This window comes from Thalia democratica, chromosome 1 (assembly GCF_965202585.1).
Source record: "Thalia democratica chromosome 1, ktThaDemo2.hap1.1, whole genome shotgun sequence".
NCBI lineage: Eukaryota > Metazoa > Chordata > Thaliacea > Salpida > Salpidae > Thalia > Thalia democratica.
In genome coordinates, this window is record NC_139165.1 from 58,076,283 (window position 1) to 58,095,923 (window position 19,641).

At 26.3% G+C, this 19,641-nt stretch overlaps 1 protein-coding gene across 1 annotated transcript in view; it reads left to right on the top strand.

Annotated features, from left to right (window-relative positions):
* LOC145848506 (sushi, von Willebrand factor type A, EGF and pentraxin domain-containing protein 1-like) overlaps window positions 1-19,641 on the top strand; it is a 159,879-nt gene that overhangs the window by 88,995 nt on the left and 51,243 nt on the right. Inside the window, exons 35-40 of the mRNA XM_082953935.1 lie at window positions 7,186-7,280; window positions 8,300-8,427; window positions 9,005-9,138; window positions 10,713-10,889; window positions 15,816-15,992; window positions 19,266-19,460. Coding sequence (XP_082810061.1) covers window positions 7,186-7,280; window positions 8,300-8,427; window positions 9,005-9,138; window positions 10,713-10,889; window positions 15,816-15,992; window positions 19,266-19,460 — 906 coding nt within the window. The remainder of the gene's footprint in view (window positions 1-7,185; window positions 7,281-8,299; window positions 8,428-9,004; window positions 9,139-10,712; window positions 10,890-15,815; window positions 15,993-19,265; window positions 19,461-19,641) is intronic.

The window sequence follows — 19,641 nt, forward strand, 5'->3', positions numbered from 1 at the left end:
CTCTAAGTAATCAAAGTTTCTAAGTTAAAGCTATTTACTTTATTTAAATATGTGATTGTTTAAATAATACTATTTTTTATTTAATATAAACCTAAAATATTTTTCTGTAAGAGTGAACTAGAAGTTTATAATAAACTTCTTAATTCTTTTTTTCAGAACTTAACTTTTATTATTTATTTTATTAACTTTATGATAACAATAATCAGTTATAGTTAAGTTTATGTATGCAGATTCAAATAAAAAATCAAATTTTTAAGACTTTGGTGATTTAGGGTTTTTATCTTTTTTTCAAAATATACAATTTATGACAAATCTTTTAATAGAAGTGATCTGTTAAATTTAAAAAATCATGTGGGTACATAAACTCAAGTTTAATCCTTTGCAGTAGCTTAGCTTTGTTTTTATTTTATGTTTACAATAGCTTGTAGATGATACTTAAGCAGTCCTGTTTTAGGGAATTTTCAACTTAGCTTACTTACCGCAAGATATTGATTTTGCGGTAATTCTTGAAGAAATTTTGCTTTTTTGAGTTTTGCGGCAGTCAGCTAAGAGTTTGCGGCAGTGAAGTGGGCAAAATGGTCGTTTTCAAAACTGAAGTTTTAAAAGAGATTTCGTTCAAAAAAATAACGAAAACGTTATAGATACTTTTTTTTTCTTACAAGATTTCAAGGTGGTGCAGTTGCGGCAGTGCAACACCCCACGCGACGCCCCTGGTACGCACCCCGCCTGAAAAGTTAGAAAGAAAGACTGATATATGGTAAGAATGGCCAATCTGCTGAGTTAGCCTGAGACTTTTACAACTTTTAAACTAGGGTGAGTAATCCTGAGTAGTCTAAGTGGCCCGAGATAGTGACAGCCCTGTTATCAAATGTTAATAAACTAAATACTTATGTAGTGGTTGCATAAAAGTGAAAAGAATAATGATATTTGAGCTGTAAAGCTATAAAATAAATAAATCTAGATGACAAACTTAAAAAACCTACAAATACAACATAGTTAAGTCATAATTTAATTTAAATGTACACACATTGATGTTTTGAAAATGTTTAGTAAACACAATGTAGTTTGGTACTTTCCCTCTAACAAAACAAAATATGGAAATATGGCTTAATATTCTTTTTTGTATCATTGACTGACATTAACTTTCTATATTAAACGTATGTTTTAATTATGTAGAAACTTTTTATAGAAAAAATAAATCATTTTAAATTTTATTAAAAAAATTTGCAGATTAGAATTATGTATTAAATGTTATTTAAAATAAAAAGACTAGTTTATTTGGCTTAATTATTTGGTGGCTAGTTTTAAGAAAGAAAACAAACAACTAAATTTCATATTATACTATGTCGTCAAAAAGTACGCACTACCCGTGCTAAGTACGTACTTTTTGGTCGGGTTCAGTTTGCGTACTTAAGTGGTAGTATACTGTAATTTAAATATGAGAATTAAAAGACAGATATAACGACTATTATGACGATAAAAAATTATCAGATATGAATCAAAAAAGATAATTACAAATTAAATTATTAATTTATGTAGATTGATTTTTTTACTTAAGTTATTCTTAACTTTTGACTTTAATTTATTAAATTTTGATGTATTTATATAGTCGTCTAAATGTTAATATAAATATTCTTTACTAAACCTTTAAAACAAGGGCACCATAGAATACAGCTATTTTGTTTGAAAATTAATAACAATTATAAACATTATCAAACATATAGGTTCTTTTAATAAAAATTTAAAAATAGTAACGTAAATAACTTTTTAGAAACTAGATTTTTACAATATAGTTAATTTTTCTAGTATACAATTAAATAAAAATTTTGATACATACCTTGTAATGTTTATTTATAATTATCATTTTTTGTCATTTGAATTAATTTCAATTATAGTTATCGTTATTTATTTTTATCTTTTCACTCTAAACAACTCCGTTCATTAACTGTTATATTCAAGTTAGAAAGTTTTATTGCTTGACAAAACTGTTTGGTTGAAACATTGTAGTGTAATAAACTATCTTGTATTTCTATTTAAGACTTCTAACACTGTTTAGACATCTTGTATGCTAAAAACTGACTGCAATGTTTATTATAACTTTTCAAAAGTAAAACTTAGGTTTAAACACTATTAATGTAACTTTTTTTAGATACAACTCTAAGTTAAAGATATATTAACTTTTTTTTTTCTTTTTGTATGGTAACAAAACTTTTGACACAACCTTTATTTCCTTTTCAAATGAAAAATTGAATACAAAATTACGCACTGAGTTAAGAACTAATAATACTTGTTTAAGATTTGATGAAGTTTAATTATTTTATTTTTTTTTTATTTATGAAAAAAAAATACAATTTTTTAACCTAAACAAAATTTAAGTAAGAATATTCAAATTAATAAACATTAGAAGACAATTATTTTTCATTCGATGCAATTTTAGTGTTTAGCTTAGTTTTTGTTTATCGATTAGTATAGGTTCCAGGTTATAAAAGTTCACTTTTTAATCTACATGCAACATTTTAAAACTTTAAAGTTTTGTTGAATTTCTGAGTTTTGGCATTTTTAGCAATAAAATAGGTGACCAAATATTTCGTTATTTTTATCTTTTACACTATGTTCTGTAATTCGTTTGAAAACTTCGATGTCTTTTCTAAATAAAAGATTTTTTGATCGATAAAGCTATATTTGAACACGTATATAGTAAAAATTAAAAAAAAAACTCGACTACATGAAGCGTATCTGGGTTTTTCTCTTATTTTCTGTAAGACATATAAGTTGTCTTTCTAATGTGTTGTTTCCTACGAGTTTCGCCTGCTCCCTTCCCACTTTGAAACTTATTTAAATTAGGTTAAGCTTGAATTCATATATGACTTAACCTACTTACAACATATGTTCATATTTGCTCTTAGTGTTTCAAACGCTTTATTTGAGCCGAGACTTTCACTTATACCCTTTACAACTTTTTCTCAGTCGCGAATTCTGAATTTTCTCACGAGTTATTAGGTATTTTTTCTCTATATCACTATCTAATTAAGACTGCTTAATATTATTATCTATAATTTCATTATTTTGTTTTGTGATGAGCTATCTATTGTTTATAAACGCAAACAATCGTAAAATTTTACAGCTCATTAACCAAGAGTCAATTAAAATTGTTTCGTGACAACTTTTGAGATTCATTTGAAAAAAAGTTGACAAAAGAAGCAACATTTTGAAAAAACAAAATCTTATTATGTTTAAGTTCGTGTGAAAATTTTCTTATTTTAAGTTGCCGATTATAGACTATGATTTTAACTTGTTTAAAAAATGTATTATGTGTCACAAGGTGATAAAAAACTTTAGCACAAAAAACAATGTAAATGTTAGAACAACCATGTTTAATAAGTTTATGTCCTTGTTGAAAAAGCAACTATAAGTTAAGTAAAGGTTAAGAATATGTACAAGAGTAAAAAAACGCTTTTTTATTTAATAAATGTTTAAAAATCATTAATATTAGAACTATAAAAGAAATTTGTTCTAAATGAACTTAAAAAAAACATGCTAACCAAAGCAGTTTAAACTGAATCTCTGTTTGAAATAAAAAGATAGTCTAAATATTTCTAATAATTGATATTATTTAAGTTACAAAACTAAATGTTAGTTAGAAACACTAATCAAACTTTAGGTTGTAAAAAAATTTACTGACTATCATTCATTGTTAAAAAATGCGTTCTTTTTTGAAATTAAAAACTTGCTTAAATACATATAAAAACTTTTTCTAACTTTGATTAAAAAAATTTTCAACTTAACACCATAAACTTTTAAAACGTTTAAACGAAAGAATTTATTAAATTATTTTAAATTTTTGAATTTTTTTTTAAAATTTTTTATAGTCATCGTTTTGTGCATAAAAAATTCTGCTTAAAGAAATTTTTAGAACCAATAAGGAATGTGTTTACAATTTACCATCAATTTACGAGAACTTTGTTAAAAAATTTGCTCCCATTGATTGTTTTGATCTCTTGAAAACTTTTGTAAAATTAGAAAACAACTTCAAGCTACAGAAGTTTTGAAACTTATTTTCAATTTGAATTTTATGAAAAAAGAAAAAAAAGTTAAAGTTAATCAAATTAACTAGTTAGGATAGTTTATTCACTTACACAAACTTTTGAAAATTTTGTTTAAATACATCATATTATAGCTACCAACCAATTTTGCTGCTCTATTACTTTCTTAAATATACATAAACGATTTATAATTGATTTAAAAATTAAATATAGTTAAACCTTTTTACGAGTATTAAATGAACTTTTTATCCCGTATTACTTAAATTTTTACAATAATTACAAAATTCTTTTTAGGTTGTTTGCGTGAGTGTAGTTTTTATTTACAAAAGTTAAGCTTTGTAGACTAATATTCTTCAGAATGTATACTCTTTGCATCGTTGCAGAAATATTTGTTGCTATCTTATTTATATCCAGATTCGTTTGTTTCTGAAGACTCATAGTAACTAGAGTTTTTTTTCATACCTTTCTAAATACCTATGTTTTTACTTAAGGATCATGCTTGTGTATGTATCTTCCTCTACAATTACTTGGTATCCCCTAAACTGATGATGGTTTTTTAGTGTGCAATTACCGTTGACTATATAATTGTTTTGTTGGCGTCTCTGCTGCCTATTAAACTGGTGGTTATAGCTTAACCACCTGTTTGGGGCATAATTGGACCCTTTAATTGGTTTCCTGTTAAGACCTAATACGTTCGCGGCCTCTGGCTTTTTTTTTTATACCAATAAAAACATCGAGCTGAAGAAGCTCGCCTTGTGCAAGTGAGCTTAAGAACTTATTAGAGTTGTTTTTGGTTATGGCAGTTTGATGGACAAATATTTCAGTGTCTTGATCGTCATGATAGTTAAAATCGTAGCCCTTGCCAACATTAAAACACACAACTCGGCAAGTATTTACAGTTTAGAAAAGTATTTAAGTGCCCGAGTTTTTGTGTCTAGCTGTTTTAGACGATCTAATTGTACTAACTAAAGAAGTTTTTCTGATAGCAAAAGAACGGTGTTTTACGATTTTGTCATTATCTTCATGTTCGGAAATATTTTGGTTTTGAGTGTAGCTATTTACATGATGGTTTCATTTTCAGTTATGTTGTTGTACTCATTGTTTTGGCTAATATTCCTTTAGTTGGTAGAACAGTAGTTTGATTTAGACTATTCTTTATTAAATCTTTTACCACTGTAACTTATATTTCTTGCTGTATCCCTTGTTTTCCTAAATTCCGTGTCACAAGTATTCATTACACACCTTTTCAAATCTGCTAATCCTAGTGAAAGGCTACTGTACACCTTGTTTTTCAAGTGGCTTGACATCAGGTGCAAGTATAAAAAATTTTGCAGTACCAATTTTCAAATCGAGTATCACCTACTTACTTCGTTGTTGAGGTCGTACCCACTAACAGAGTCAAATTGTTTATTTTGCAGTAGAACCCATTGTAAAACTCCATATTTTCTATGAGATATTTACGCAAACTTTTAAACTTTCTATCTTTAGGCGCTGTACACAATATAAAGTCTGACATGTCGTTGTTTGGCAAAAACTCACGAAGCACCCAGTATTTCTCTAAATTGTCAATGGGCCATGGCATCATATTAATATCATTATTATATTAGTCTTATAGATACATACAAGCAATTTTTATTTTTTTCAAAAGTTTAAATGTTTTTGGAGATGCTTAAAAGTTACTAAAAATTACTATATTTCAATACTTAGTTTAGCCATATTTAAAAATTATTTAAAAATTGGCAAAAAAAAAGACTTTTTGATATAAATAAAATCTACAAACGTATTTTTTAACTTATTCTAATTTACAATACGTTTTTTAGATATAGTAACTTAAATTTTTTATTAAGAGTTTGAATTGTCAGAATTTGAATAGTTGTGCACTCGTTTTTAAGAATAAATTTTAGCATCTTATTTTTAAATACAAAAGACAAATTTTAAATTATTTCAATCTATAAGTCTAAAACATCATTTGAAGTTTAAAGTGTGTACTGCTGCAAACCTAACATCCTTAAAGGCCTTACATGTAATTGGTTACATAACAATTCAAATACCAATAACTCAAAATCATAAAAATGTATTTAAAGAGCCATAACTTAAAAAATAGAGCGTATTTGAAAAAAAAAAAAGTGGTTGTAGTGTAACAAACCGAATATGTGAGAAGACTTAAATCTAAGGTTGTTATTAAATAAAAACAAGCTTAAAATATATTTATAATTTATCTTCATTACTTATTATAAGCAAAGTTAAAGAAATTATACTTGTAAATTGGTTGCCATAATGACTCTAATTTATACAGAACTACGATACAAAAATATTTATTAAAAAAATGTTTTAACAAGTCATTATACAAAACTGAATTCTATTTGAATAAGATTTATTTAAGCACTGACGAGGTCTTTGACCGAAACTTGGTTTGTAAAATAAATTCTTGAAAGAACAAATTCATTATTTCTCCTCCAGTAGTTAAGATCTCTCTAATTGTTTTCTTAAAACCAAAACATATAATACAAAACTGTTTTAAAACAAAGAAAAGGTAGAAAAGGTGAAACAGAAAATGTGAAACAGTAAGTACTGACGCCAAAGCGTCGACTCAAACTGAATACATTTATCTTGATTTATTGTATTGTTATTACAAAAACGAGAGAGGCAGAGAAAATGAAGCAAACTATCGGAAAATTTTAAAAGTAATGAAAACGTTTTGAAACCAATAACTCAGAGATTAGAATAGACTGATCTTATTACAGTGGGTTTAAGTGATAAGACTATGACAGTAAAAAGAAAGTTAAAGAGTATTATGAAGTTACTAAAAACTTCTCTATTTAAAAATTAATTTTGCTATATATACAAAATATTTATAGTTAAAAAGAAAGATGCTTGTAGGTATTAATTAGACCTACAAGAGCTTTATACATTTTTCAAATTTATATACTATTTGATTTGTGGCCCTTTAAAAAAATGTTAAGTACTTTAGTTGTCCGAGCTGAATAGTCGTGCACCCATCGATAATTCTAAAAAGTTTTAAGTCGTTTTTTTTTAGTTTGTAGTAAAATAGTCAAGAAGTCTTTGGTTTAAATACTTGTAAGTTCAATCGTCGTATAAAAATTCCTATTAAATTTAAGTATTTAAAGAGTTTTTTTTGCAGTTGTCGAATGTTCTTCGCTACAAACACCAAACAACGGAAGAAAAGTTTGCTCTGACAGTAATAACTACTTTTCCACTTGTCGCTTTTCTTGTGATGTTAGTTTAATTATATAAGTTTAAATTTTAAAAGTTTTTAAACCATTCAAAAGCCTTCTATAATATACATTCACTAACAAAGTAGGCAATTATACAGCTTATAAAAGGTTTTAAGTGTTAAATAATCCTATTAAAAACTATAAAAAACCTAATCTTAAATTGTTACAACTATTCAAAATATAGTTTTAATTGTTTGCTAACAAAAGATCCTAGTGAAGTAACTTCACTGGAATATAAATAAAAACAAATTATACAGTAATCTTCCTTTATACACCTACTTTGTTCTATGCTTCTATTCTCTCATTACAGAAATTATTTTTTTACAGAACCCAGTTGAAGTGTGTTGATTCGTTGACACACAGAAACATATGTTGGTAGAATAAAGGAAGATTACTGTATAATTTGTTGTTACAACTATAAATATTTTTATTCATTTTAATGATTTAACCTCACTTAGTTTTTTACAGTTTTTTTTTTATTATACTACTACTAATTTTAGACTTACACTTGCATACTAGTCTTACAATGTCTAAACGTTTGTAATCTTTTTACTACAACTGGCAAAAGTACATTTTTTTATTAATAGTTTTTTTCTATTTTTTTAAGAAAATATTGCAATAATAAACAAAGTTTACTTATAATAAAACTTATGTTGGTAAATGGTTGCATAAAATGTTCTTAATGTGCGAGAGGTCTTTTCGCGTAGCCAGGTCCTCGTACCAACACTTTTTGAGCACATTATAGTTTTTTTAATGAACTTATAAACTACTAACAATTTTTTTAATGTTTATTTCTTAATATAATTTTCTATTTCGATTTATACTATGTATTTTTTGTAACTTAAAATTATTTATTAAATATTGTTTAGTTTAAAGTAAAATAATTAAACTATACATTTGATTTGTGTAGGTTATTAAACTATATTAAGTCGAGTATTCATCAGAACTTTTTTTTTTACGGTCAAGTGCTATAATCAGTACATTAGTTTGTTTAATTCACGTTTGTTAATATTCAAACAGATTGGTTTCAAAATATCAGGAAGTGTACAGCGAACATGTTTATCTGACCAGTCTTGGTCTGGGGAAACTACACAATGTGAAATTGTTTCGTGCAACGAAATACATGCACCAGAAAATGGATACAAAAGGTTAGTTTTCGAAAAAAAAAACTTAGAAGTGCATAACGAAATCAAAAGGTAGTTTTTGCTTGTGTAAAACAATTTTTTGATAAGCTTTATATATATACATATATAGAAACAATGTTTAACAAACACAATTGCGATGCGCTTATCTTTTTTGAACTGACAATGTTTCTATGTGTTCAACAAGTTTTTAGACTTCAACGGAGTTCTGTAAAACATTTATAAGTACTGCAAGGATTATATAAAACATTTTTTATCTAAATCTAATTAAAAATCTTTAGTAATTATGCTTACCTTTAGAAAATTTATAAACTCACCTACTTTATCTTCTATTTTTCTTTTCTGTACTTATTATATGTTATTCGTCTTGATTTTCTTATCTTGACCAAAATAATAGAAATATTTATAGTTGATATTTGTATGTTTTAGTTTAACGATATTTTAAGTACAAGATATAAGTTTGATTAACTTCAGTATGTAAAATATACTTTTTTTTAAATAGACAGACGAATCAGTGTATGATTATTACCGACGTTTTTAACTTATTTTTCACAATTATATAAAAATACATTGTTTTTATTAGATGCTCAGATGAGAAGTCAGTTTATGGAACTAAATGTCGTATACTTTGTGATGAAGGCTACCAAATCGATGGGTCTTCCGTTCGTGTGTGCCAAGACTATGGTGAATATGATGGCGTAGAAACTACATGTTCCAGTAAGCTGTATATTAAAAACGAGTACTTAAATGTTAAAATGAATAAAACACTTCTACATCTTTTTATTTGAAGTTGCTAATTTGCATTAGATTTTCATATCTAACTATATTTATAAGTACACTTTTATGATATTAAAATAATACATTTAAGATTTTTATGGAGTACTAGTATACACAATATTTTTATTCTATTTACGGATTATGAGAAAACTAAAAATTTGTTCGTTGATAGTTTACAGCTCATTTCAGATTAAGTATAAATTTGTTTAATATTATAAAAACCTAGCTAGAAAAAAAATATTAACAATTAAGCCGTCGATATTAATAAAACAAAATTTTAATGCCACTATTTCATAGTAAACTATTTGATAACCACCATTTGATAAAACTAAAATAAACAAGCATTTAAGATTGCACTGCACGTATTATAGATAATTTCATCAAGGAATCATTAATAAGTTTGTAAAGCCTTGTTTGTAAAGAACATCAAGTAAAAGTTAATTCAAATTTTTGACTAAAAGTTTTCGAGATTTTCGGCCCTATCAGCTTTTAAAAATCTCTTATGCGTTTTCCTTTACCTTGATATAGTTTTTAGAAAGTGACATTTTTTTTTAATATAAGAATTCTCGGATAACTTTAGCAATAAAATAACTTGTTTGCTATTTTTTTACGCAATACTTTAAAGCTTCAGATCTGTTTTATTTATAAATTAACAGCTACTAATAAAAATAGATTTTTTATATGTGTTTCAACAGATTATTTTAGAACTTTAAAATCTTGTTTTTTCGTTATACTTATATATATCCATTAAATATTTAAAATTTTAGCCTTTAAGTTTAATATGTACTTCTAAACGTAGTATGTTTATAAAACTTTTGATTTCTTTCTTTAAGTAGCAAATTTTAAATACCTTTCTTTAGAAATAAAAACTATGTTATAATAGTATACTATAACATGTTTTAGTCTCAAAAAAAGTATTTGCGTCTTGCACAGAACTTATTAATTTATAGTTTCTATAAATAAGCCACCCATAAGCTTTTTCCTTTTTTAATTAAATTAGTATCACAATTGTTTAAGTTATAATCATTTTGCTTACTTATACATGTAAGTTACGAAGAATGAACGCACTTATGTAATTATAATATTTTTATTAACCTACCAATTAGATTTAAAGAGCAACATTTTACTGCTAAACTAAAATTAAAAGAAAACTTAAATCCAAATAAATATTTGACATAAGTGGAAAAACAAAAAGATAAATTTTCAGAACATAGTAAAAAGTATAAACTAATAATAAAAAATATAACAGCAACAATTTTAAAAGATATCCATTTATTGATAAATAAAGGCGTTTATCTATGTTTAATCAATAACACAGTTTTACGAAGTTCTCACAAGTTGGAAAGTAAAAAAAAACCGTTTGACTGTGTCATTTTATTATTAAAGAGGAAAGTTAATGATTCACTATAAGTAGAGTCTTTGAAATTTTTATTATTATATTTAACAACCTTGTTACGTTATGATATTTAATTATTGAAGTATTACTTTTAAACATTTATAAACAAAATATACAGTAATAATGTGTGTGGACCAAATGCCCTTATTAAATGGAGAAACAACTTGTACTGGAGACAGTGTATATGGGACTGTTTGTCACTACAAATGTCAATCTGGTTTCCGACTACGGGGTGCGTTAACAACAAGATGCACTAAAGATAGTTCTTGGTCAGATGATCTTCCTAAATGTGAAAGTTTGTTTAAAAAACATTAAAATTGAATTTACTTTTTAACTTGAATTGAAGATTAAAAGGTGATAAAATTGTTCATAAACTTTTATAAGTTTTAAAGAAAAAAAGACTTATTTTAATTTATACTTATAGAGCAAAAAATATAAAAAAGTAGTTTTATGCAAGCTTTATTTAAATGATTTGGATACCGAGTTCTTTTAGTAAAATCTATACTTTTTAGTCAACTTTAAATAAAGTTTAAATGAATAAAACATTAGTTATAATTTTTAATTTAGACATTAAAAAATGTTTACAACGAAGTTACTTAAAGCAAAGACTTAATTTAATACGCTGCTGCTGCAAATGATATTAAAAATTTAATGTTTTTATTTTTTTTTTTTATTGCTATATTTCAACACTGCTTTTTTTTTCAATTAATATTTTTTGTTGTAATTGTTCTAAACAACTTTTAAGTCTTTTATACTATACCTTTATTCTTTTTTATTAAGTACATCAACTAAGTTTAAATAGTTATATTTAACTTCAAGCGTTTTCATAGCCGTTTTTTTATTTTTACGTTTTTATAATTTGAAACATATATGTATATATTTTATTGTAATATCCTTTTACCATCTTAAGTTTCTATTTACTTACTTTTGCATAAAAAAGTATTTTTTACTTAATTTTACCATTTGCTTAGCTGAAAATTATTTATTTCACACTTTTTATTTAATCTAAACAAAATTCATTTTGAATATAGGGCTTAAGTCAGTCCAGGACACAGCAAATTTTTTGTTTTTCTACGGCAGTAATAATTTGAAAAATCAAATGACTGTTTAGAAAAATCTACAAACTTTTACAGCACAGCATATAAGTTTAAAACGCATTCAGGTTCAAAACTTAGTTGAAAAAATGTGCTTTAGTTCTAATGGTTTATTGAAGAAGGGTTTTGAACTTGAAGGACTGAACAATAGTAGTTAAAAAATTTATGCTAAAATTTTTTCTACTGAACTCTAAATAAAAATGCAAAGTATTTGTCGTTATTTTTTATACAAAATTTGTCCCCAAAAAAGTTATAACTCAACTATGTTAAAGCTGAAAATTTAGTACTAATTTGAAACCAAAATGCTACCATGACAATGGTTTTTAAACTAATAATTATTATACATTTAAATTATATTATAAAACTTTTACTTACAATCAGTTACAGAATTATACCCTTAAAATGCATAATGTTTTATAAATGTTCTTAAAGTGAAATAACGAGACAACGACATACGTCAAGTTAAGCATATAATAAAAAAACTTTCTGCTGGTTTTATATCAGAAAAAGATGTAAAAGTATGGCTTTTCTATAATTTAGTTACAGGCTTTTAATTATAGTTCAAAGTTAACACATAAAAGTTCTTTTACAAACTGATTAAATAAAAAAGTGAAGTTAAAAAACTTAAACAATATGTTTAAAATTAGAGAAATAAAAAAAATACAAACATGTCTAAGCTGCATGTATGTGTTTTTGTTAAAGATAAAGTAAAACTATTAGATAAAAAACACAATAATATTTTTCGAAGAAAAATAGTCGATTGTGTACACTATTATCGTGTACATCAGGCAACATCGGCTAAAGATAAAAAACTATTAAAAAAAAGGCAAGATCATTTAAAAAAGTTTGTACAAAATCTAAGATTTTTCTTCAATTAATATCCTTGCGTTACATACAACTACCTTTTTACTTCCACAGAGACACCCAATATGTATTTAAAATACAAATTTGGGAAAATTTTTCCGGAGATTATTTGTGAAATTAAGCTTTTAGTTATTATTTTAGCCTCTTTTTTAAAATTTTTTTGTAATATATTATCTGTGTTGCTTTATTTCATTCCAGGTAAGCTATGTTTAACAAATTAGTTATAATTTTCTGTTATAGTGATTAAGGGTGATAATTTTATAAATCTTTATCGCACGGGTGCAGCTAAAACTACCAAAACTACAGTTTATGATGTGGTGAGGAGGTAAACCTTCGTTCATATCGTACGTAATGCAACACCTAAACCGTTCAAGAGAAAGTAAGGAGGGACCCCAAGCGCTCCGTGAGAAAAATGTCAAGAAAGTTTTTAAATGGACTTAAAATGAATGAGTATAGTTGTAAAAAACTTGTGTTAAGCTTACATCCTTGAAACCTTAAAAGTGTTAATATCTTACTGTCCTTCAACAACGAAATAAAGCTATGAGAGGTTTTCATCTTTAGAACTTGCTAAAACTAGGCAATTAAAAGTTATAAATCGTTTTTTAGATAAAAAATCACTATAGAGGTAAAGTTAAATTCACAAGACAACAAATTGCTAGTTCAAAACTTATCAGACGTTACTAAAGACATGTCAACCGTTTATCGCCACTAGAAGCCAGCTTTTGTCATGTATTATACTGTAGTGTTAAAAACTTCGAAAACTTTTCATATTTTGTGTAACAGAGTACCAAAGTCAATACAAATGTAGACAACATCGATAAAAATTTGGCCCCTGCGTTGTGTGATATAAAAGACTATTTCGTAAATAAATATTTCATTATTCAATAGGACGGTGGTCCCTTTCACACCTCTAACAAAACCAAATATTTGTGACAATTCCTGCGGGTTTACAGCAAGAACCTGTGGCCTCTTTCCTCGCCCGATCTTAACTCAATGACTTCAGTGCTTGGTCAAATTGAAAACTGACACAGATCGCTACCGACATACAACGAAGGCACTTCTTGATTTTTTGAAAAACTAGAAAAGGAAATTCAAACTTATAAAAATTACATAAAATCAAAAAGTGACTCCATCAAACTTCCATTATTTCGTCTTAAATTCTGCACATGTGTTTTTGTGACAATTTCCACATGTAAAACAATTTCCAGCTGTAAATTATAAGGTCGCAATTTTTGTTCCCATACAGTTTGCATTGGGGTGGTTTTCAGAAAATCGAATGGTGCCTGAGTGAAAGTTTCTTCAAATCATTTAGAATTTTGCATAGGGTGTTTTTGTGATAATTGCCAAATGTTAAGAAATAAGGTGGAAACTCAAAAGTCGCTGTTTCATAAGCGCCCTAGCCTATACATATAGTTGCACAATAGTTTGTAGTCAAAACTATTTTTTCATAAAGAAATTCAAATGTATAAAACTATAAGGTAATCTTTTATTGAAAATTATCACCATGATAGCACTTTAACTTTATATTAGTAATACACTACATTATGAAATTTAACTACTTTATTAATTTTCAATTTTGTTATGATTAGCCTATTTTAGACCAACGCTTCCCTAAACTAATTTTTATAACTGTCCACTTGCAAAAAATTAAATAAAGACAATTGTTCCTTTTATTAAGTATCACTCCCTCACTAGTTAAATAACCATTTACTTTTTCGCCCTCTTACTAGTTATTGTCTCCGGATAGCCAAAATTACCTCAAAAAGGCAATTTTGCCCTTTTTTAGGACACTATTCTAGGCTAATAATAGTTTAAGATCTTTTAAATTTTAAAGTTTTAAATAGTGTAAATAATTGTTTTAGTTTCATTATAAAACGTTAAGCATTTTTTGATATTATGTTAGATCTTGTTAACTATTGTTGGTGAATTAACACTGTATATGATTAATATATATGATAAGTTATTAATTTGTTTGCCCATTCATGTAATTTATGTTTTTAGAAATATAAACATTTATCTTTTACTCTTTATTGCTTATTCTTTAAAATGCCTATATTTTTTCATAACTAAAACATAAAGAAACAACTTCAGGTTTCAAAAAATTAGTACATTGCAAATTTTTGTCATACTAAAAAAATAAACCTCATGGGGTTTAGCATCTAAAGCAGTAATGTTTCATTAAATTAGATTAGGGTTTCCCATAGTGGGCCAAGTGGCCCCCTTAGGGGCTATGAAAGATTTACAGGAGGCTGCGAGCAGCAAAGGGGCCAAAGGAGTGAGGTATGAGCAGTAAAGGAGCTACAAGGGAGCCATGAGTTCATAATTTGAAACTTACACTAGATATTCTGGAGTTAATGATGAGGGCAAAAAAAAATTAAAAAAAAACGTCTTAAGTGTTTTTATTGGTACTTAGTTATGAAACTTACACTAGATGTTCTGGAGTAGACAATTAAGAGCAAAAATAAAAAATTGTCTTAAAGTGTTTTTAGTGGTAGTTTGAGTAATATTGTTGAAGGAGGCCATAGCTATTTTAATTCTTCAAAGGGGGTCATTTGAAACTTTTTTTGGAAAACCCTGATTTAGATAGGTATGTAGTTAGATTAGTTTTATCATTCAGTTAATTCTAAAAGTATACTTTTGATTATTACGTCATTTTATATTTTTGAAACATTAACGTTCTAACTAGAATATTTTTTCAGTTTCAATTAAGTTTTATTTAGAATGATACAATTTTTACTAAGTTTTACTTGAAAGTACTTTAATAAACAAAATGTGGTTTGTTATATTTTTTGAATAAGTTATGCACCGTAAAATTTTTGTTCAGATATATATATATTAATGGTAAATTTTTAAAATTTTATTTCAATACAATGTTTCACTCGTTTAAAAAAACGAGATCTTCAGTTGTTTAAAATCTTACTCAAATAGAAGTATATATATACTACATAATTAAAAGTTTTTTAAATATTAATTATAACTAATAATTAAAATATATAATAAAATAAATGAAAACAGTTATTTGTATAATAAAAATTTACTTGTTTAACAAAAGTTTATGGTTTCTAGTGTTTAGTTAAAACATTAAGAATGTATATATAGTTTTTGGAGATCAATTTAAACTTTGATAAGTTATATCCTTACTATAAACTTTTAAAATAAATGTAACTTGTTTTTTTTTCATTCTGATTTATTATACTTTTAACTTTAATCTAAATAGCAATTTAATATAGCTTTGCAATTAAAATATTTAAAAAAAATTTCAGAAATAAAATGTCCGCGTTATTTACCACCAGAAAATGGTCTTTTGGAATGTTCTGACACGTTTTTTTATCAATCAAAGTGTCATTTCGCTTGTAACGAGGGCTATAGTCTAGTAGGCGTATCAACGTTAATTTGTGAAACGAATGGAGCTTGGAGTGATGTTGCTCCTGCTTGTCAAAGTTCGTTAACAAAGATACTAAGTAATTTTTACAAAAAACAATTTTATTTTAAACTTTTTGTTTATACCAAATTTAATCATAGCTCATACTAAAGGCAACGACTGATGACGTAATAGGTGATGCGATGCTATTTTATCTACCTAAAAATTTACTTCTTTTTAAATATAAGAATGCAGTTTATGATTAAATATTTGTAACATTTTAAATTGAACATTCAATTTTTTTTCGACTATATTGCTAAATTTTTCACTCAGCTTTTCTGGTTTATTTACGACTTCTTTTCTTCTTTTTTTCGTTTATTTCAGAAAAATTTGTAATCTTAGATTTAATTTTACTAAAGAAATACGAAAATTGATATACTAATAAAAAAAATTTTTTATAACCAAAGTCAGTTTAAATAGTGGAACAATCTTGAGTTTATATAATGTTTAGTTTAGTTTTAATTAGCAGCAAACTTGTAATTATTTTTGTTTTATTAGTCAACTTTTAATTTTCTGTTTGTGATAAATATTACAATAAACCATAACCCAACACGAATCCTAAAATATTGGATGGGATACTGAATTAGAAATGGAAGAATTAGTCATAAATCAATTCTTTGGGTTAAATGAAAGAAAAGCTTTGGGAGGACTTTTAATACTATAAGAATTATTTGCCATAAGAGTGAAGAATTTTGAACAATCCTCACAAACTGTTTACAGTGTGCCTGAAAGAAGTTACAACTCCTCAAAGTATTAAAAACTCTGTCATAATAACAATAAACAAAATGAAGAAAAAAAGTAGAACAAATACCCTGTTTTCCTGAGCATAAATTATTTTGGCTTGAACTCTTTTCATAGTTTAACACAATTGATAGTAAAGATTTTTTTTCTAAAGGAGGTACGTTGTTGCAGTACTCAAAATTAAGAAGATCAATGATACGCTTCTAAAACAAAACAAAGGTCTTCAAATCTCATTTTTAAATATAATAATTACATATGATAGAATTGACACAAAATGTGTATATAAAATATTCAGATGTTTTTGTTTTCCTCTAAATACTCTAAGCTTTTCTATACTGTACAGCTACCTAAAACTAACAAGGTTAAATTAATTACAGCAACAGAGTCCTTTCTATCAATAATGGTACATTGTTATTTACGTTAACAATGTTTTTATAACCTTCTTTGTATGTTATATACCAGTGGCGTAGCGTGGTATTTTGGTCAGGGGGTGCGCAAATTTTTTTCTCAAAAAATCCTCTAAATTAAAACTTTTGTAATTAGCTACAAAAGAATCTTTTTATAAGTAATATAATTGAAATAAATTCCTTACGTAAAATAAGTTCAAAGTAACCGTTTTAAAAAATACTTATGTATTACAAAATTAAACAATTAAAAAAAGTATAATTTTCATTAGAATTACTTATACTTGCACAAATGTAAACTTACTAAATAAAAATTGTTTTTACTACTTACAGTAAACTTTATATCTTTAAAAATAATATATTCAATAAAACGAAAGTATCTGTTTTATCTACGAAAAAATATCAATCTCTTTAATATACAATACAACATTGATAACAACACCTCATTGCACATAACTTAAATAAAGTTACACAGAAGTTAAAATAGACCAACTTTATAACTGTTATTACAATTTATTACAACTTTGTAAAACAGTTAAAAGTATACTTTTTAAATTTAACTTATCTGATTGTATTTGTTTAAAATGAAAATCAAAAACTAAGTTTATCAATTTACAATAAAGATAATAATATTACATTCTTTTTTTTTTACGTCTTTTTTTTTTTGGGTGGCACGCATGCGTCAGTGTCCCTCCCCTTGCTACGCCCATGTTATATACCAATCAGTAGTATGATAAATAATGAACTTCACCACACTACCAATAAAAACAGCATCCAAGAAAATTTACGACTAGTTTTGTCCTTATTAGTACTCATCAGGTAGGCATAGTGGCGAGAAGCGGCTGTTGGGATCTAACCAAGCGGGATTAAGTACAAAGTACTGAAGCAACCGTTTGTTGTTGAAGTTAAAAAAACTGACACAGCTAAATCATTCACAGCTCAATGTCTAAGACATTGTCAGCTTATTATTAGATTATAGTCTGTGCTCGTTTGATCAGTTTTAAAAATAATTTATTACAGCCATCATTATCAAAGTTAAGATGTTGGGAGCCATCAACAACAATCTACAATCAGCAATAGGTCTTTTTATAAAGGTAATAGTTACCTTATAGACGGATTAATTTATGCGTTTACAGCTTTTTTGAAAAATTGTTTGTTACTTTTTCCGAGACGGTTTTACAACAACAACCAATTGTTTGTATTAGTTTAAATGTACAACCAACCTACTCAATAAAAAATTCTACAATCTCCTTGAACTTGCATTGTAAATACTCAGCTAAAACTGGTTTAGCTTTTTGCGTATTGAATATTTGTTACATCGGAAAATGAAATATTCAATCAGGATTTATAAAACTGACCCGTAAAATCAATTAAGCTTTAAGAAGATTGTAATGAAAAGTTAGTATAACAAGAACCAATTAATAAAATTAAAGTGATCTTTGAACGCAATTATATTTATAGACCACAGTTAGTTTACAACAAATACAAAGAGTTTAAAAGGTTTGCTAAAACGATATTAAAAATAAATTTATTTTTGCGTTGTAAATTTTACGTGTTTAAAAACGTAAAATTTTTCTGCCTAAAAAAAAGCTTTTCTTTTAAAACCATGTTTATTTTTGCAGGTTGTATAACGCATGCAAAACAACCCCTTGTTAAATGTTTAAAGTTAAACCTACTATATTTAGATTTTAAATTAAGCTGCCATAGAAGCAGTAGGTAAAATATGACTATAAAGGTATGTATAAAATTCTCGCAGTGAACCTGGTATATTAACAACAATAAAATAAGAGAAACTACATAATACCATGTTATTTTGAGGCAAAGACTAAAAAATCTACTTTTTTGTTCGAAATCAAATTTATTTCTATGTAATAAAAAGATTAAGAAGTAAGGATCATGTTGCAAAAAACAATGAAATGCTGTCTGTTACGTTAAATGTAACATAATTCTTGCACAACATACTTTTATGTCGTTCATGTGCATAAATGTTTTTATTCTTTTTATTAATCTACTTTTGTGTTTATTTCTAAGTATTTCTACCGTTTCTTCTAAAAATGAAACATATACTAGCTGTCTTCATGTACCTTCGTTTTGCGAAGCTTTGCTACATCTATGTATACCGTCAAAAGTTGTTTGTTAATACACAGTGAAAACATGTCAAGTATGGAGAGCACCGGAACACGTAGTGACAGATTGCCCATCTACGTTGCAAATTCTTTATGGAGATAAGTGTCAGTATATAGCACAGCCTGGTTATATTTTTAAAGGTAAAGAAAATCCCTATACAGTTATATGTGACGACGAAAACTTGATAAATTACAGAAGTCCGCCTGTTGTCCTGAGTTAGTTTGTAGTTTATCCTTCTAAATACGTTTAAATAATTTTTGTAAATTACACAAGTTAAACAGTGGTAACTATTAAGTATACAAAAGGTTAAAAATGTTTAAGTTAAAGTTTCAGGTATACATAATTTTATATTAAGTAACAACCCGTTGTATAAAATCATACAAATATAAGTTACTG